We start from the raw sequence: 22136 nt of genomic DNA, 5'->3' as shown, positions 1-22136 counted from the left end.
GGGAGACACGGGGGAGACACGGGGGAGAGACACGGGGGAGACAGGGGCGACACGGAGAGACACACAAGTGACACGGGCGAGACACGGGGAGGAGGCACACGGTGTGTCACACACACGTGGGGTGACATGCAGAATAACATGCAGAATGACACGTGGTGCCACGCACAGGGTGACACATGAACAGGGGTGCCACACACACACGAGGGGCGACACGAGAAGCGACACGCGGAACGGGGCGGTGGCCACGTGAGCGAGTGGGCGGTGGGGGGGGGTGAGCACCTTGGCGTCGTAGGCCGCCTGCTTGATGACCTCGGGGGCCATCCAGAAGGGCGTGCCCACGAACGTGTGCTTGGCCTGCGTCTCCGTGAGCTGCCCGGCCACCCCAAAGTCGGCCAGCTTCACGTCGCCCTGCTCCGACAGCAGCACGTTGGCAGCTGCGGCACGGAGACACGGGGCGGGGAGACTGTGGGTCTCTGTGTGAGTGAGTCTATGGGTCTCTGTGTGAGTGAGTCTATGGGTCTCTCCGTGAGTGAGTCTGTGGGTTTCTGTGTCAGTGAGTCTATGGGTCTCTGTGCGAGTGAGTCTGTGGGTCTCTGTGTGAGTCTGTGGGTCTCTATGTGAGTGAGTCTATGGGTCTCTCCGTGAGTGAGTCTGTGGGTCTCTATGAGTGAGTCTATGGGTCTCTGTGTCAGTGAGCCTGTGGGTCTCTGTGTGAGTGAGTCTATGGCTCTCTGTGTGAGTGAGTCTATGGGTCTGTGTGAGTGAGTCTGTGGGTCTCTATGTGAGTGAGTCTACGGGTCTCTGTGTGAGTGAGTCTATGGGTCTCTGTGTGAGTCTACGGGTCTCTGTGTGAGTGAGTCTACGGGTCTCTGTGAGTGAGTCTATGGGTCTGTGTGAGTGAGTCTATGGGTCTCTGCGTGAGTGAGTCTATGGGTCTCTGCGTGAGTGAGTCTATGGGTCTCTGCGTGAGTGAGTCTATGGGTCTCTGTGTGAGTGAGTCTATGGCTCTCTGTGTGAGTGAGTCTATGGCTCTCTGTGTGAGTGAGTCTATGGCTCTCTGTGTGAGTGAGTCTATGGCTCTCTGTGTGAGTGAGTCTATGGCTCTCTGTGTGAGTGAGTCTATGGCTCTCTGTGTGAGTGAGTCTATGGGTCTCTGTGTGAGTGAGTCTATGGCTCTCTGTGTGAGTGAGTCTATGGCTCTCTGTGTGAGTGAGTCTATGGCTCTCTGTGTGAGTGAGTCTATGGCTCTCTGTGTGAGTGAGTCTATGGCTCTCTGTGTGAGTGAGTCTATGGCTCTCTGTGTGAGTGAGTCTATGGGTCTCTGTGTGAGTGAGTCTATGGGTCTCTGTGTGAGTGAGTCTCAGTGTGAGTGAGTCTATGGGTCTCTGTGTGAGTGAGTCTATGGGTCTCTGTGTGATTGAGTCTATGGCTCTCTGCGTGATTGAGTCTATGGCTCTCTGCGTGATTGAGTCTATGGATCTCTGCGTGAGTGAGTCTACGGGTCTCTGTGTGAGTGAGTCTACGGGACTCTGTGTGAGTGAGTCTACGGGTCTCTGTGTGAGTGAGTCTACGGGTCTCTCTGTGAGCAAGTCTATGGGTCTCTGTGAGTGAGTCTATGGGTCTGTGTGAGTGAGTCTATGGGTCTCTGTGTGAGTGAGTCTATGGGTCTCTGCGTGAGTGAGTCTATGGGTCTCTGTGTGAGTGAGTCTATGGCTCTCTGTGTGAGTGAGTCTATGGGTCTCTGTGTGAGTGAGTCTATGGCTCTCTGTGTGAGTGAGTCTATGGCTCTCTGTGTGAGTGAGTCTATGGCTCTCTGTGTGAGTGAGTCTATGGCTCTCTGTGTGAGTGAGTCTATGGCTCTCTGTGTGAGTGAGTCTATGGCTCTCTGTGTGAGTGAGTCTCAGTGTGAGTGAGTCTATGGCTCTCTGTGTGAGTGAGTCTATGGGTCTCTGTGTGAGTGAGTCTATGGGTCTCTGTGTGAGTGAGTCTCAGTGTGAGTGAGTCTATGGGTCTCTGTGTGAGTGAGTCTATGGGTCTCTGTGTGATTGAGTCTATGGCTCTCTGCGTGATTGAGTCTATGGATCTCTGCGTGAGTGAGTCTATGGGTCTCTGTGTGAGTGAGTCTATGGGTCTCTGTGTGAGTGAGTCTATGGATCTCTGCGTGAGTGAGTCTATGGGTCTCTGCGTGAGTGAGTCTATGGCTCTCTGTGTGAGTGAGTCAATGGCTCTCTGTGTGAGTGAGTCTATGGCTCTCTGTGTGAGTGAGTCTATGGCTCTCTGTGTGAGTGAGTCTGGCTCTCTGTGTGAGTGAGTCTATGGCTCTCTGTGTGAGTGAGTCTATGGGTCTCTGTGTGAGTGAGTCTATGGGTCTCTGTGTGAGTGAGTCTATGGATCTCTGTGTGAGTGGGTCTCTGTGTGAGTGAGTCTATGGATCTCTGTGTGAGTGGGTCTCTGTGTGAGTGAGTCTATGGCTCTCTTTGTGAGTGAGTCTATGGCTCTCTTTGTGAGTGAGTCTATGGCTCTCTGTGTGAGTGAGTCTATGGCTCTCTGTGTGAGTGAGTCTATGGCTCTCTGTGTGAGTGAGTCTATGGCTCTCTGTGTGAGTGAGTCTATGGCTCTCTGTGTGAGTGAGTCTATGGCTCTCTGTGTGAGTGAGTCTATGGCTCTCTGTGTGAGTGAGTCTATGGCTCTCTGTGTGAGTGAGTCTATGGCTCTCTGTGTGAGTGAGTCTATGGCTCTCTGTGTGAGTGAGTCTATGGCTCTCTGTGTGAGTCTATGGCTCTCTGTGTGAGTGAGTCTATGGCTCTCTGTGTGAGTGAGTCTATGGCTCTCTGTGTGAGTGAGTCTATGGCTTTCTGTGTGAGTGAGTCTATGGGTCTCCGAGTGAAGCTGTGGTTCCCCCGTCTGCCACGGGGTACCTTTGATGTCCCTGTGAATCTTCCTCTCCGAGTGAAGGTACTCGAGCCCTTTGAGTATCTCGCGGAGGATCGTGGCGATGTGGTACTCCTCCAGCGAGCCGGCCTGCAGCTACGCACGTCACAAAAATAAAGATGCCCCGTGTAGCCTTTACAGATTGCTGGGGCAAGCGCGGTTAGCGAGTAGCACCGATGAAGGCCGGCACGGCACACGAGGGGGTGGGGGTTGCCAGGACCACGCCTGGCCGCCTTTGTCTCCCCAGTGGCGATGTGTTTACACACGGCACCGGGTACTCATTTGAGGCCGAGTCGGCCTAGGGGAGGCCCAGGACCGGTTCAGGCAATCGTCACCGGTGTTGGCCGCGAGCAGGAATCGAACTCGGGTCGTCGGGTTCACAGCGCAGCGCACCAAGCACTGCACTACCGCTACCCAGCGCGCTCACCGCTGACACACGCACGCACACACACACGCACACTCAACACGCAAACACGCACACTCAACACGCAAACACACACACACAGCACACAAACCACGCAAACACATACACACAGCAAAAATGCACGCCTAAACACAAAGATGCACGCACACACAGGAACACGCACGCACACAGACACACGTACAAAGACGCACGCACGCACACAGACACACGCACGCAGACACACGCACGCAGACACACGCACGCAGACACACACACACACGCACAGGAACACGCGAACTTACCAGGTCAAGGGCAGAGCCACCGCCCAAGTACTCCATGATGATCCACAGCTTGCTGTCCTGCACACAGACACACACCAACACACATGCATCGTCAACATCGTCAACATCATCGTCATCGTCAACATCGTCGTCATCAACATCGTCAGCATCGTCAACATTGTCTTCATCATCGTCGTCAACGTCGTCGTCATCATCAACGTCATCAACAACATCGTCATCGACAACGTCATCAACGACATCGTCATCAACGTCATCATCAATATCGTCAGCATCGTCAACCTTGTCTTCATCATCGTCGTCAACAACATCGTCATCATCAACGTCATCAACGACATCGTCATCATTGTCATCGTCGTCATCGTCACCATCGTCACCATCGTCACCATCGTCGTCATCATCAACATCGTCATCATCAACATCGTCATCATCAACATCGTCATCAACATCGTCATCATCAACATCGTCATCGTCATCAACAACATCGTGATCGTCATCAACAACATCGTGATCGTCAACATCGTCATCATCATTGGCCGGGGTCCAAATTTAAGAGAAAGAACGGTGATCCGATGTCCGACCCCCCGGGAACTGTCCTGCAGGTTTGCTGAGCGTTGTATTTGAGGCCTGGGGGGTGTGTAGGGGAATCTCTCATCATCATCATCGTCGTCGCGGTGGCCAAGAGGCGCTAACCACCTTGCCTGATGTACAGGAAGTCGTGGGGTCAATCTCTGCGGGTCGTTAAGAAGGGTTCTACTGTACACTACACTCTACACTACCCTATACACTACACTACTATACACTGCACTACTATATACCAATATACTCTACACTACTATACACTACACACTACTATACACTACACTAAACTACTATACACTGCCCTAAAATACACTACATTACTATACACTACAGTACTATGCACTGCACTACTATACACCAATATATACACTACGCTACTATACACTACAGTACTATACACTACACTATACACTACAGTACTATGCACTGCACTACTATACACTACACTACTATACACTATACACAGCACTTCTATACACTGCACAACAATAAACTGCACTACGATACACTATACACTACACTACTATACACTACACTACTTTACACTACACACTGCACACTACACTATACACTACGCTACTATACACTACACTACTAGACACTACGCTACTTTACACTACACTATACACTACACATTGGGCTATATGGACGCCCGTCGTTAAGCGAGGGGTGCTCGTTCAGAGGGGCTCCACTGTACACTGCACTACTACACACGACTACACACTACTACACACTACACCACACTACACCACACTACACCACACTACTACACACTACACACTACTACACAACGATACACTACACTGTGCTCGTTCAGAGGGGTTCCACTCTGCTCTACGTGATATTCAACACTGAAACCAAGTGGAGCTAAATTGTGATTCAAAGCTTTCGTTGACTGCAGGGATTCATATTATTGGTTCTTTCGGTAAAGTCACGTAGAGGGGAAATAATAAAATAATACAAATATAAAACAATAACATTCTCACAAGTTGAAACGTCGTGAGAATTTTATTGTTCTGTATGTTTATTATTTTATTATTTCCCTTCTACGTGACTTTACCGAAAGAACCAAGAATACAAGTGGACCTACTTTGTGGTGTCGATCGCCGGATCTGGTTACAATCTTTGGAGCGGTTTTGCCGGATCAGACCCAGGAAGGCAGCCGGATAAGTGTTGGAAGCAGCCGGAACACAAGGGGCGCGCTGATCATCTTCAGTTTTACAGGTCAACTAGTGGAGGAGTGGCCGGCTGATACGCAGTCTGCTGAGGACGCACGAAGCGGCGACTCTGAATCCGTGATCAGTTGAAAGCGCCGGGCAGAGAGATGACGTTCATCGATTGTGTGCAAGGCTGCCCTGTGTGTGACACAGTCTGGAACCGCAGGAGGAGCTCCGGCAAGGCTGCCCTGTGTGTGACACAGTCTGGAACTGCAGGAGGGAGCTCCGGTGGAAAGAATTCCCGGTTCGCAGCTCAACTTTGGGGCATCTCCCTCCCCGATGGTGTGAGACTGCGAAAGGTCGTGGGCTGACGACGCCGGCGGCTTCCGGGAACGGCATCGTAACGTCGCACAATCGGGGACCGCCCGGATGTGCGTGTACGTGCGTGCGCGTGCGTGCGCGTGCGTGCGCGTGCGTACGTGCGTGTAGGTACGTGCGTGTAGGTGCGTGCGTGTGCGTGCGTGCGTGTGCATACGTGCGTGTAGGTGCCTGTGTTTGCGTGTGTATATATGAGTGTGTGTGGCGAGCGGTAGTGTAGTGATTAGCGCTACGCTGCGCTACGAACCTGGCGACCCAAGTTCGATTCCCGCTCACGGCCAACACCACCGGTGACGATTATCTGAACCGGTCCTGGGCCTCCCGTAGGTCGACTCGGCCTCAAATGAGTACCTGGTGTAGTGGTGTGTAGTAAACATCGCCACTGGGGAGACAAAGGCGGCCAGGCGTGGTGCTGGCCACCCACCCCCTCGTGTGCCCTTCCGGCCTTCATAGGTGCTCGCTAACAGCACTTGCCCGTACAGTTTGTTAAGGCTACACGGGGGATCTTTGTCTTTGTGTCTGTGTGTCTGTGTGTGTGTATCTGTGAATCTGTGTGTGCGTGTCTGTTTGTGTCTGTGTGTGTGTCTATTTCGATCGCGTAGTTCGTGAAGCCTTCGATGGCTGTACTGGAGGAATTTCCTTCTGGTACAGATACAACGGGAGGCTGATCGATACCTGAGTGCAGTCAAGGGATGGCTCCTTATTGGTCAACCACGTTATGTTTGCTGATGATCTGGTAATTGCTGCTCACTCAGAGGAGGATTTGGAGGCGTTTCTGCTGAACCTGGAGCATGCCAATAAGAGGTGGGGCCTTACCATCAGCCCCACCAAAACTAAGCACCTGCCTGGGTATTACTAGTAGGAACCTCCTGGTTACACCAGCCCACAGGGGATTATTATGCCCGTCGTGCAGGGAGGGGCTGGGTGGGGAGGGAGGGGCTGGGTGGGGAGGAGAGGGTGGGGAGCGGCTGGGTGGGGAGGGGCTGGGTGGGGAGGGTGGGGCTGGGTGGAGAGGGGCTGGTCACCCCGTGGTGCCCTTATAAAACTCAATGTTTAACCTACTCACGCCGGCTTGTGTCCGCCCTCACAGTCGGGCATATTTGCGGAATACACCACGCCGCCGTTGACCCTGGCCATTGACCGAGCAACCCAACGTTCCTACCAGCTCCCTCCGCAGGAATGTGTTTTGTACCATAAAACACTGCACCCCCACAACTCCGAATCGGTGATGGGGCAGTTGTGGGGAGAGTGGCGAGTTCCTCATACCTGGGCAGTGTGCTCAAGACCGGCTCCGGTTTGACAGCAGAGATCTCACTCCGATAGTCGAGCGGCATTATCTTTCGTCGGTTGCGTAACGCCGTGTGGAAGCTACCTGGTCTGTCGCTCCACACGAAGCTTCAGGTCTTCTCGGCCACAGTCACTCTACGCTTGCAAAACGTGGACCCCTCTAATGGAGCATCTTCGCCGGTTAGAAACATTTAGGCTGGCCTGCCTATGATCCATCATGGGTTTAACCAGGCTGGATTGTGTGAGATCTGAACAAAGTCCCATCGGTGAGCTCCTCCGGCAGGCAAGGCTGTGTTGCCTGGGTCATGTAGCCCGCATGCCCAGCCACCGCATGCCTAAACAGCTTTTGTTTGGCCGGATAGAGGGGGCTAAATGTGCGCGGCACGGGCTAGAGAAGAGATGGAGTGATGTGGTACAGGAGAATGTGGAGCTGAGTGGACTTGCCGATGACTGGTACCAGCGGTGTCAAGATCGGCCTCTGTGGAGGAGGCTCGTGAAGGACGCTACTGGGCAGTTGGAGGCAGTCTCCCTCCAACAATATTGGAGGGCAGAGGAGCGACGCTCACAACAACGAGCGGAGCGCCGGGTGGTTGCGTGTGTACGTGCATGCGCGTATGTGTGTGCGCGTGTGTATGCGCGTGTGTGTGCGCGTGTGTATGTGCGTGTGCACGTGCGTGCACCTTGAGGTAGGAGCCGTGGTAGCGCGTGACGAAGGGAGAGTCGCACTGACTCAGCACCGTGATCTCCTGCTGGATGTCCTCGATCTCATCCTCAGCCGCCTCCAGGTCGATCATCTTGATGGCCACCACCTGGCGGGGCGGGGGGGGGGTCACAAAGACAGACGCCCCCTTATAGCCTCACACTCAAAGCAAGTACCACACACACACACCCTGTACCACACATACACACAACAACAACAACAACCGCCATTCGCCACTAAGTGGCGGTGACGTCACCACGACGCTTGTGCCAGGCCAAGTGCACCTGGCAGGAGGTCACGGGGCAGACCCAGGTGCCACGGGTCGACTGACCGAGATGACCGAGATGACTGGCTGATGCACCACCTGTGCCCCCTCCTGTACCAACTTGCTGTGCTTTAGCCACCCGGCGCTCCGCTCGTTGTTGTGAGCGTCGCTCCTCTGCCCTCCGATATTGTTGGAGGGAGACTGCCTCCAACTGCCCAGTAGCGTCCTTCACGAGCCTCCTCCACTGAGGCCGATCTTGACACCGCTGGTACCAGTCATCGGCAAGTCCACTCAGCTCCACATTCTCCTGTACCACATCACTCCATCTCTTCTCTAGCCCGTGCCGCGCACATTTAGCCCCCTCTATCCGGCCAAACAAAAGCTGTTTAGGCATGCGGTGGCTGGGCATGCGGGCTACATGACCCAGGCAACACAGCCTTGCCTGCCGGAGGAGCTCACCGATGGGACTTTGTTCAGATCTCACACAATCCAGCCTGGTTAAACCCATGATGGATCAGGCAGGCCAGCCTAAATGTTTCTAACCGGCGAAGATGCTCCATTAGAGGGGTCCACGTTTTGCAAGCGTAGAGTGACTGTGGCCGAGAAGACCTGAAGCTTCGTGTGGAGCGACAGACCAGGTAGCTTCCACACAGCGTTACGCAACCAATGAAAAGATATTGCCGCTCGATTGATTCAGAGTGAGACCTCTGCTGTTAAACTGGAGCCGGTCATAAGCACACTGCCCAGGTATGGGAAACTCTCCACTCTCTCCACTACTGCCCCATCACCGATTGGGAGTTGTGGGGGTGGAGTGTCCGATGGTACAAAATACCCAGGCAGGTGCTTAGTTTTGGTGGGGCTGATGATAAGGCCCCACCTCTTAGTGGCACGCTCCAGTCTCAGCAGCAGCGTCTCCAACTCCTCTTCTGATTGAGCTGCTATTACCAAATCATCGGCATACATAACGTGGTTGACCAATAGGGAGCCATCCCTTGATCGCACCCGGGCGTCGATCAGCCTCCCATTATATCTGTACCAAATGTAAATTCCCCCGGTACAGCTATTGAAGGCTTCACGAACTACGTGGTCAAAATAGATGTTAAATAATGTGGGAGCCAGCGGACATCCCTGTCGCACCCCAAGGTGTACAGGGAAAGGCTCCGACTTCCGGCCACGTAGTTTTACCCGGGCCCGCTCACCATCATGAAGGTCCTTAATGATCGTGAGCAGAGGGTCAGGAACTCCGAAAGCACGAAGAACAGCCCAGAGCCCAGGCCTACTGATGGTATCATAGGCCTTGACCAGGTCAATAAAGCAGAGATGTAGGTCTTGTTGGAATTCCCTACACCTCTGCTGTAGCAGACGGACAGAAAATATGGCATCTGTGCAGGACCGCCCTTTCCTGAAACCGCATTGGGGCTCCGCAAGCCTCTCCTCAGCGTGCCTGGCAAAGCGACCTTTCCCGGCACACTGAGGAGTGAGATGCCCCTGTAGTTGTTACAGTCTGTGCGGTCCCCCTTCTTAAAGAGGGGGACCACCAGGGCATCCTTCCAATCCTGCGGAACCCGTCCAGTGGTCCAGACTGTTGTTATCATGTCATATAGGGCAGTCTGTGCACAAACGCCACCCTCCCTCAGCATTTCGCTTGGGAGATCATCTCTGCCCGGTGCCTTTCCTTGTCTCAGACTCCGGATCGCCTTCAGTACTTCCTCAACAGATGGCATCTCAGCCAGCCACTCACAGGGGGTGACCTCTTCCAATATTTGAGGCACCGCAGCCTCAGCAGGGTTATCCCCACTTTGTGCCATGATGTTTTCCTGGCTGAGAGATTTCCCCTCCCCCAGGACCTCACACCCTGTACCACACACACAAACACCCTGTACCACACACACACACACCCTGTAGCACACACTCACACAGCCTGTACCACACACACACACAGCCTGTACCACACACACACACACACCCTGTACCACACACACACACACCCTGTACCACACACACACACACACCCTGTACCACACACACACACACACCCTGTACCACACACACACACACACCCTGTACCACACACACTCACACTGTATCACACACACAGAACAAAGACAAAGCTCCCCCATACAGTCTTAATAAACTGTTGGGGTAAGTGCTTTTAGCGAGCACCTCTGAAGGCCGGCACGGCACACGAGGGGGTGGGTGGCCAGCACCACGCCCGACCGCCTTTGTCTCCCCAGTGGCCATGTTTACATACCGCACCAGGTACTCATTTCAGGCTGAGTCGACCTAGGGAAGGCCCAGGACCGGTTCAGATAATCGTCACTGGTGTTGGCCGTGAGCGGGAATCTAACCCGGGTCGCCAGGTTCATAGCGCAGCGCGCTAACCGCTACACCACCGCTCCCCACACACACGCGTACACACACACGTACGTACACACAGACGCATGTACACACATACATGCACACGCATACACACACAGACACACAAACATGCTCGTATACACACGAACCACACACTCACACGGCCTGTACCAGCTTATGACGCCGTGTGTGACGATGACAATGACACTGTGTGTGATGATGACACCGTGTGTGACGATGACAATGACACTGTGTGTGATGATGGCGTCGTGTGTGACGATGACAATGACACTGTGTGTGACGATGACAATGACACTGTGTGTGATGATGACACCGTGTGTGACGATGACAATGACACTGTGTGTGATGATGACACTGTGTGTGATGATGGCGTCGTGTGTGACGATGACAATGACACTGTGTGTGTGATGACACCGTGTGTGACGATGACAATGACACTGTGTGTGATGATGACACCGTGTGTGACGATGACAATGACACCGTGTGTGACGATGACACCGTGTGTGACGATGACATTGACACCGTGTGTGATGATGGCGTCGTGTGTGACGATGACAATGACACTGTGTGTGATGATGACATTGACACTGTGTGTGATGATGACACCGTGTGTGACGATGACAATGACACTGTGTGTGATGATGACACCGTGTGTGACGATGACAATGACACCGTGTGTGACGATGACACCGTGTGTGACGATGACAATGACACCGTGTGTGATGATGGCGTCGTGTGTGACGATGACAATGACACTGTGTGTGATGATGACATTGACACTGTGTGTGATGATGACACCGTGTGTGACGATGACATTGACACTGTGTGTGATGATGACACCGTGTGTGACGATGACAATGACACTGTGTGTGACGATGACACCGTGTGTGATGATGACAATGACACTGTGTGCGATGATGACACCGTGTGTGACGATGACAATGACACTGTGTGTGATGATGACACCGTGTGTGATGATGACAATGACACTGTGTGTGATGATGACACCGTGTGCGACGATGACAATGACACTGTGTGCGATGATGACACCGTGTGTGATGATGACAATGACACTGTGTGTGATGATGACACTGTGTGTGATGATGGCGTCGCGTGTGACGATGACAATGACACTGTGTGTGATGATGACACCGTGTGTGACGATGACAATGACACTGTGTGTGACGATGACAATGACACTGTGTGATGATGACACTGTGTGTGACGATGACAATGACACTGTCCGTGACGATGGCGTCGTGTGTGACGATGACAATGACACTGTGTGTGATGATGACACTGTGTGTGATGATGACAATGACACTGTGTGTGATGATGACACCGTGTGTGACGATGACAATGACACCGTGTGTGACGATGACAATGACACTGTGTGTGATGATGACACTGTGTGTGATGATGACAATGACACTGTGTGTGACGATGACACCGTGTGTGACGATGACAATGACACTGTGTGTGATGATGACACTGTGTGTGATGATGACAATGACACTGTGTGTGATGATGACAATGACACTGTGTGTGATGATGACAATGACACTGTGTGTGATGATGACACTGTGTATGATGATGACAATGACACTGTGTGTGACGATGACACCGTGTGTGACGATGACAATGACACTGTGTGTGATGATGACACCGTGTGTGACGATGACAATGACACTGTGTGTGACGATGACACCGTGTGTGACGATGACAATGACACTGTGTGTGACGATGACAATGACACTGTGTGTGATGATGACACTGTGTGTGATGATGACAATGACACCGTGTGTGACGATGACAATGACACTGTGTGTGATGATGACACTGTGTGTGATGATGACAATGACACTGTGTGTGACGATGACACCGTGTGTGACGATGACAATGACACTGTGTGTGACGATGACACCGTGTGTGACGATGACAATGACACTGTGTGTGACGATGACACCGTGTGTGACGATGACAATGACACTGTGTGTGACGATGACACCGTGTGTGACGATGACAATGACACTGTGTGTGATGATGACACCGTGTGTGACGATGACAATGACACTGTGTGTGACGATGACACCGTGTGTGACGATGACAATGACACTGTGTGTGACGATGACACCGTGTGTGACGATGACAATGACACCGTGTGTGACGATGACAATGACACTGTGTGTGATGATGACACTGTGTGTGATGATGACAATGACACTGTGTGACGATGACACCGTGTGTGACGATGACAATGACACTGTGTGTGATGATAACAATAACACCGTGTGTGACGATGACACCGTGTGTGATGATGACAATGACACTGTGTGTGACGATGACAATGACACTGTGTGTGACGATGACACCGTGTGTGACGATGACAATGACACTGTGTGTGACGATGACACCGTGTGTGACGATGACAATGACACCGTGTGTGATGATGACACTGTGTGTGATGATGACAATGACACTGTGTGTGACGATGACACCGTGTGTGACGATGACAATGACACTGTGTGTGATGATGACACTGTGTGTGATGATGACAATGACACTGTGTGTGATGATGACACCGTGTGTGACGATGACAATGACACTGTGTGTGACGATGACAATGACACCGTGTGTGATGATGACAATGACACTGTGTGTGATGATGACAATGACACCGTGTGTGACGATGACACCGTGTGTGACGATGACAATGACACTGTGTGTGACGATGACAATGACACCGTGTGTGACGATGACAATGACACTGTGTGTGACGATGACAATGACACCGTGTGTGACGATGACAATGACACTGTGTGTGATGATGACAATGACACTGTGTGTGACGATGACAATGACACTGTGTGTGATGATGACAATGACACCGTGTGTGACGATAACAATGACACTGTGTGTGATGATGACAATGACACCGTGTGTGACGATGACAATGACACTGTGTGTGACGATGACAATGACACTGTGTGTGATGATGACAATGACACTGTGTGTGATGATGACACCGTGTGTGACGATGACAATGACACTGTGTGTGACGATGACAATGACACTGTGTGTGTGATGACAATGACACTGTGTGTGATGATGACACCGTGTGTGACGATGACAATGACACTGTGTGTGACGATGACAATGACACTGTGTGCGACGATGACACCGTGTGTGACGATGACAATGACACCGTGTGTGACGATAACAATGACACTGTGTGTGATGATGACAATGACACTGTGTGTGACGATGACAATGACACTGTGTGTGACGATGACAATGACACTGTGTGTGATGATGACAATGACACCGTGTGTGACGATGACACCGTGTGTGACGATGACAATGACACCGTGTGTGACGATGACACCGTGTGTGACGATAACAATGACACTGTGTGTGACGATGACAATGACACCGTGTGTGACGATGACACCGTGTGTGACGATGACAATGACACCGTGTGTGACGATGACACCGTGTGTGACGATGACAATGACACTGTGTGTGATGATGACACCGTGTGTGACGATGACAATGACACTGTGTGTGACGATGACAATGACACTGTGTGTGACGATGACAATGACACTGTGTGTGATGATGACAATGACACTGTGTGTGATGATGACAATGACACCGTGTGTGATGATGACAATGACACTGTGTGTGACGATGACAATGACACCGTGTGTGACGATGACAATGACACCGTGTGTGACGATGACACCGTGTGTGACGATGACAATGACACCGTGTGTGACGATGACACCGTGTGTGACGATGACAATGACACTGTGTGTGACGATGACAATGACACTGTGTGTGACGATGACAATGACACTGTGTGTGATGATGACAATGACACTGTGTGTGATGATGACAATGACACCGTGTGTGACGATGACAATGACACCGTGTGTGATGATGACAATGACACTGTGTGTGATGATGACAATGACACTGTGTGTGATGATGACAATGACACTGTGTGTGATGATGACAATGACACTGTGTGTGATGATGACAATGACACCGTGTGTGATGATGACAATGACACTGTGTGTGATGATGACAATGACACCGTGTGTGACGATGACAATGACACTGTGTGTGATGATGACAATGACACTGTGTGTGACGATGACAATGACACTGTGTGTGATGATGACAATGACACTGTGTGTGACGATGACACCGTGTGTGACGATGACACCGTGTGTGACAATGACAATGACACTGTGTGTGACGATGACACCGTGTGTGACAATAACACCGTGTGTGACAATGACAATGACACTGTGTGTGACGATGACACCGTGTGTGACGATGACACCGTGTGTGACGATAACAATAACACCGTGTGTGACAATGACAATGACACTGTGTGTGACGATGACACCGTGTGTGACGATGACAATAACACCGTGTGTGACGATGACACCGTGTGTGACGATGACAATAACACCGTGTGTGACGATGACACCGTGTGTGACGATGACAATGACACTGTCCGTGACGATGGCGTCGTGCGTGACCACAAGCACAATGATGGTGATGACGACGCCTTGCCTCCTTGGTGTGATTGTTGATGCCCTTGAACACCTTCCCAAACGAGCCCTTGCCAATCCTCTCCTGCTTGGTGAACAACTCCTCTGGGTCTGCCTTGGTCCTCTGCGAATAAACAACAACAACACAACAACCACCACCACCACACTGTGTTCAACAACAACAACAACCACCACCACCACCACCACACTGTGTTCAACAACAACCACCACCACCACACTGTGTTCAACAACAACCACCACATTGTGTTCAACAACCACCACCACCACACTGTGTTCAACCACCACCACCACACTGTGTTCAACCACCACCAACACCACACTGTTCAACAACCACCACCACCACCACCACACTGTGTTCAACCACCACCACAGTGTTCAACCACCACCACCACACTGTGTTCAACCACCACCACCACCACCACACTGTGTTCAACAACCACCACCACCACACTGTGTTCAACAACCACCACCACACTGTGTTCAACCACCACCAACACCACACTGTTCAACAACCACCACCACCACACTGTGTTCAACAACCACCACCACCACACTGTGTTCAACAACCACCACCACACTGTGTTCAACCACCACCAACACCACACTGTTCAACAACCACCACCACCACACTGTGTTCAACAACCACCACCACACTGTGTTCAACAACCACCACCACACTGTTCAACAACCACCACCACACTGTTCAACAACCACCACCACACTGTGTTCAACCACCACCACCACCACACTGTTCAAACACCACCACCACCACCACACTGTGTTCAACCACCACCACCAGTGTTCAACCACCACCACCACACTGTTCAACAACCACCACCACACTGTTCAACAACCACCACCACCACCACACTGTGTTCAACAACCACCACCACCACACTGTGTTCAACCACCACCACAGTGTTCAACCACCACCACCACCACACTGTTCAACAACCACCACCACCACACTGTGTTCAACCACCACCACCACCACCACCACACTGTGTTCAACAACCACCACCACCACACTGTGTTCAACAACCACCACCACCACACTGTGTTCAACAACCACCACCACAGTGTTCAACAACCACCACCACCACAGTGTTCAACAACCACCACCACCACCACACTGTGATCAACAACCACCACCACCACACTGTGTTCAACAACAACAACCACACTGTGTTCAACAACCACCACCACCACCACACTGTGTTCAACAACAACAACCACCACCACCACACTGTGTTCAACCACCACCACCACCACACTGTGTTCAACAACCACCACCACCACACTGTGTTCAACCACCACCACCACCACACTGTGTTCAACAACAACAACCACCACCACCACACTGTTCAACCACCACCACCACAGTGTTCAAGAACAACCACCACCACCACCACCACACTGTGTTCAACAACCACCACCACCACACTGTTCAACAACAACAACCACCACCACACTGTTCAACAACCACCACCACCACACTGTGTTCAACAACCACCAACACCACACTGTGTTCAACAACAACAACCACCACCACCACACTGTGTTCAACAACCACAACCACCACCACCACCACACTGTGTTCAACAACCACAACCACCACCACACTGTTGAACCACCACCACCACCACACTGTGTTCAACAACCACCACCAGCACCACACAGTGTTCAACAACCACCACCACCACCACACTGTGTTCAACAACCACCACCACCACCACCACACTGTGTTCAACAACCACCACCACCACACTGTGTTCAACAACCACCACCACCACACTGTGTTCAACAACCACCACCACCACACTGTGTTCAACAACCACCACCACCACACTGTGTTCAACAACCACCACCACACTGAGTTCAACAACCACCACCACCACCACCACACTGTGTTCAACAACCACCACCACCACACTGTGTTCAACAACCACCACCACCACACTGTGTTCAACAACCACCACCACCACACTGTGTTCAACAACAACAACCACCACCACCACCACACTGTGTTCAACAACCACAACCACCACCACACTGTTGAACCACCACCACCACCACACAGTGTTCAACAACCACCACCACACTGTGTTCAACAACCACCACCACCACCACACTGTGTTCAACAACCACCACCACCACACTGTGTTCAACAACCACCACCACCCTGTGTTCAACCACCACCACCACCACACTGTGTTCAACAACCACCACCACCACACTGTGTTCAACAACCACCACCACACTGTGTTCAACAACCACCACCACCACACAGTGTTCAACAACCACCACCACCACCACCACACTGTGTTCAACCACCACCAACACAACACTGTGTTCAACCACCACCACCACACTGTGTTCAACAACCACCACCACCACACTGTGTTCAACAACCACCACCACCACACTGTGTTCAACAACCACCACCACCACCACCACACTGTGTTCAACAACCACCACCACCACACTGTGTTCAACAACCACCACCACCACCACACTGTGTTCAACAACCACCACCACCACACTGTGTTGAACAACCACCACCACCACACAGTGTTCAACAACAACAACCACACTGTGTTCAACAACCACCACCACCACCACCACACTGTGTTCAACAACAACAACCACCACCACACTGTGTTCAACCACCACCACCACACTGTGTTCAACAACCACCACCACCACAACAACCACCACCACCACACTGTGTGTGTTCAATAACCACCACCACCACCACACTGTGTTCAACAACAACAACCACCACCACCACACTGTGTTCAACAACCACCACCACACTGTGGTCAACAACCACCACCACCACACTGTGTTCAACCACCACCACCACCACACTGTGTTCAACCACCACCACCAGTGTTCAAGAACAACCACCACCACCACACTGTGTTCAACAACCACCACCACCACACTGTTCAACAACAACAACCACCACCACACTGTTCAACAACCACCACCACCACACTGTGTGTGTTCAATAACCACCACCACCACCACACTGTGTTCAACAACAACAACCACCACCACCACACTGTGTTCAACAACAACAACCACCACCACCACACTGTGTTCAACAACAACAACCACCACCACCACACTGTGTTCAACAACCACAACCACCACCACACTGTTGAACCACCACCACCACACTGTGTTCAACAACCACCACCACCACACTGTGTTCAACAACCACCACCACCACCACCACACTGTGTTCAACAACCACCACCACCACACTGTGTTCAACAACCACCACCACCACACTGTGTTCAACAACCACCACCACCACACTGTGTTCAACAACCACCACCACCACACTGTGTTCAACAACCACCACCACCACACTGTGTTCAACAAACACCACCACACTGTGTTCAACAACCACCACCACACTGTGTTCAACAACCACCACCACCACCACACTGTGTTCAACAACCACCACCACCACATTGTGTTCAACCACCACCACCACACTGTGTTCAAGAACCACCACCACCACACTGTGTTCAACAACAACAACCACCACCACCACACTGTGTTCAACCACCACCACCACCACAACAACCACCACCACCACACTGTGTGTGTTCAACAACAACAACCACCACCACCACACTGTGATCAACAACCACCACCACCACACTGTGTTAAACAACCACCACACTGTGTTCAACAACCACCACCACCACCACACTGTGTTCAACAACCACCACCACACTGTGTTCAACCACCACCACCACACTGTGTTCAACAACCACCACCACCACCACCACACTGTGTTCAACAACAACAACCACCACAACAACCACCACCACCACCACACTGTGTGTGTTCAACAACAACAACCACCACCACCACACTGTGATCAACAACCACCACCACCACACTGTGTTCAACAACCACCACCACCACACTGTGTTCAACCACCACCACCACCACACTGTGTTTAACCACCACCACCACACTGTTCAACAACAACAACCACCACCACACTGTTCAACAACCACCACCACCACACTGTGTTCAACAACCACCACCACCACACTGTGTTCAACAACAACAACCACCACCACCACACTGTGTTCAACAACCACAACCACCACACAGTGTTCAACAACCACCACCACACTGTGTTCAACAACCACCACCACCACACTGTGTTCAACAACCACCACCACCACACTGTCTTCAACAACCACCACCACACTGTCTTCAACAACCACCACCACCACACTGTGTTCAACAACCACCACCACCACACTGTGTTCAACAACCACCACCACCACACTGTGTTCAACAACCACCACCACACTGTGTTCAACAACCACCACCACACTGTGTTCAACAACCACCACCACCACCACACTGTGTTCAACCACCACCACCACATTGTGTTCAACAACAACAACCACCACCACCACACTGTGTTCAACCACCACCACCACTGTGTTCAACAACCACCACCACCACCACACTGTGTTCAACAACAACAACCACCACCACCACACTGTGTTCAACCACCACCACCACCACACTGTGTGTGTTCAATAACCACCACCACCACACTGTGTTCAACAACCACCACCACCACACTGTGTTCAACAACCACCACCACCACCACACTGTGTTCAACAACCACCACCACCACACTGTGTTCAACAACCACCACCACCACACTGTGTTCAACCACCACCACCACACTGTGTTCAACCACCACCACCACAGTGTTCAAGAACAACCACCACCACCACACTGTGTTCAACAACCACCACCACCACAACAACCACCACCACCACACTGTGTGTGTTCAATAACCACCACCACCACCACACTGTGTTCAACAACCACCACCACCACCCTGTGTTCAACCACCACCAACACCACACTGTTCAACAACCACCACCACACTGTGTTCAACCACCACCACCACCACACTGTGTTCAACCACCACCAACACCACACTGTGTTCAACAACCACCAACACCACACTGTGTTCAACAACCACCACCACCACACTGTGTTCAACAACCACCACCACCACACTGTGTTCAACAACCACCACCACCACACTGTGTTCAACAACCACCACCACCACCACCACACTGTTCAACAACCACCACCACCACACTGTGTTAAACAACCACCACCACCACACTGTGTTCAACAACCACCACCACCACCACCACACTATATTCAACAACCACCACCACACTGTGTTCAACAACAACAACCACACTGTGTTCAACAACCACCACCACCACCACCACACTGTGTTCAACAACAACAACCACCACCACCACACTGTGTTCAACCACCACCACACTGTGTTCAACAACCACCACCACCACAACAACCACCACCACCACACTGTGTGTGTTCAATAACCACCACCACCACACTGTGTTCAACAACAACAACCACCACCACCACACTGTGTTCAACAACCACCACCACCACACTGTGTTCAACAACAACAACCACCACACTGTTCAACAACAACAACCACCACCACCACACTGTGTGTGTTCAATAACCACCACCACCACCACACTGTGTTCAACAACAACAACCACCACCACCACACTGTGTTCAACAACCACCACCACCACACTGTGTTCAACAACAACAACCACCACCACCACCACACTGTGTTCAACAACCACCACCACCACAGTGTTCAACCACCACAGTGTTCAACCACCACCAATCTCAGCCCGACTGCTGCTGATGAGAAGTGTTTGTGTTAAACCAATGCTGGTGGAATGCTGATGCGATGTGTAAAAATGCACGTGTGTTCGTGAGAAGAGCCGGGAATCTCGCAAGGAGACACATTGGCGCCTGTTAAGTTCTCTGAGCACAATACTGCGGATAATACGAAACATAGAATTAAAATGTTGTCGAAGAATCCACTTCACGGGAATCCGTTCCGGGATTTGTACCGGGAGCCGCCAACTCCAACAAGCTCCGACTCCCGGAGCCGGAATCTCGCGGGGGTGGGGGGGAAAACCCGGAAGTCCGAAATCCAACGACCCGAACTCCACGACAATGTAAATTAAACTAAATTGTAACGGATTAAAACGACAGCGACTAAAGGCGCGCACAGCACTCACCTGCACGTTCAGTGCTTTCGCCAGCAGCGCCATATCCCCGTTCTTGTTGTTAACTTAATGTTTATTTTTTTTATGACGGGACCCCCACCCCGAAGGAAGATAACGGCCTCGCCTATTTTTCCCGTGGGGCTAGGCGCAGGCTTTCCCCGCCGGGTTAACTAGGCCGTAAGGGGGTTGGAGAGACGAGGGTGGTGATTAAAATAAATCCGCGAATATTTTAAAAAAGCAAATTAACGCGAGGCGACTGTCGATGCGGGAACGAAGCCGGCAACGGAATATTTTCGCGGTGTTTTTTTTGTTTAAAATCCGACAATTATCGACGGGAGGCCGTTCGCGAAACTTGACCGCGACTGCCCCGCGGTGTTTAGAACCTAAAAAGAAAATAGTTTCTGAAGTTGGGCGGAGCAGCGGGCGGTGATGCGTCCGCTGGCGAGCGCGCGCGCGCGCCCTCAAACCTTCCGCCACCACCGAGATGAAAGTAGTGCCGCCAATGCATTGCAATGGGTGGGTGGGGGTGGAATTGTGGAAAAACATCACAAATTGATTCTAGATTTGAAGCTTTCGTGACTGCAATGATTCATATTCTTAGGTTTTTTCGGTAAAGTCACGTAGGTAAAACATTAAAATTACTGAAAGTAAAATAAAACAAAAAGTAAAATAAAAAAAGTAAAATAAAACAAAATTTTATTTTTATTTTGTTTTATTTTACTTTCATTAATTTTAATGTTTTACCTACGTGACTTTACCGAAAAAACCTAAGAATATGCATCACAACTTGATGGGTAAACTGTTTTGTGACAAGTTAATCACTTCCGAAGGTTTAAACGCGTACTTGGGACGCGACTTTCCCTCACAGGTGCATAGCTGTCAACTATTTATTAGTGCCCTATCTTATTACAGAACAATTCCGAGCTTATTGATCACCCCGTGGCCCTGAAACATCTCAAAGTTCCATCCTACAAAGTCCCATCACAAGGAGAGAAACACAAACACGTAGACAAGAACTACATTTTGTTACATTGG

General features: G+C 51.4%; 1 protein-coding gene across 1 annotated transcript in view; it reads right to left on the bottom strand.

Moving 5' to 3' along the window:
- LOC144737266 (serine/threonine-protein kinase 25-like) overlaps nt 1-21524 on the bottom strand; it is a 36592-nt gene extending 15068 nt beyond the window's left edge. Inside the window, exons 1-6 of the mRNA XM_078619985.1 lie at nt 21114-21524; nt 14969-15070; nt 7718-7846; nt 3637-3693; nt 2919-3027; nt 280-434 (exon numbers count right to left, since the gene is read on the bottom strand). Of these exons, the coding sequence (XP_078476111.1) occupies nt 280-434; nt 2919-3027; nt 3637-3693; nt 7718-7846; nt 14969-15070; nt 21114-21146 (585 nt within the window). The 5' untranslated portion in view covers nt 21147-21524. The remainder of the gene's footprint in view (nt 1-279; nt 435-2918; nt 3028-3636; nt 3694-7717; nt 7847-14968; nt 15071-21113) is intronic.
- Between the last annotated feature and the right edge of the window lie 612 nt (nt 21525-22136).

This window comes from Lampetra planeri, chromosome 66, assembly GCF_965212315.1.
Source record: "Lampetra planeri chromosome 66, kcLamPlan1.2.h2, whole genome shotgun sequence".
Lineage (NCBI taxonomy): Eukaryota > Metazoa > Chordata > Hyperoartia > Petromyzontiformes > Petromyzontidae > Lampetra > Lampetra planeri.
Note: the sequence above shows the minus strand (reverse complement) of the source record. Positions and strands in the feature narration are given on the sequence as shown.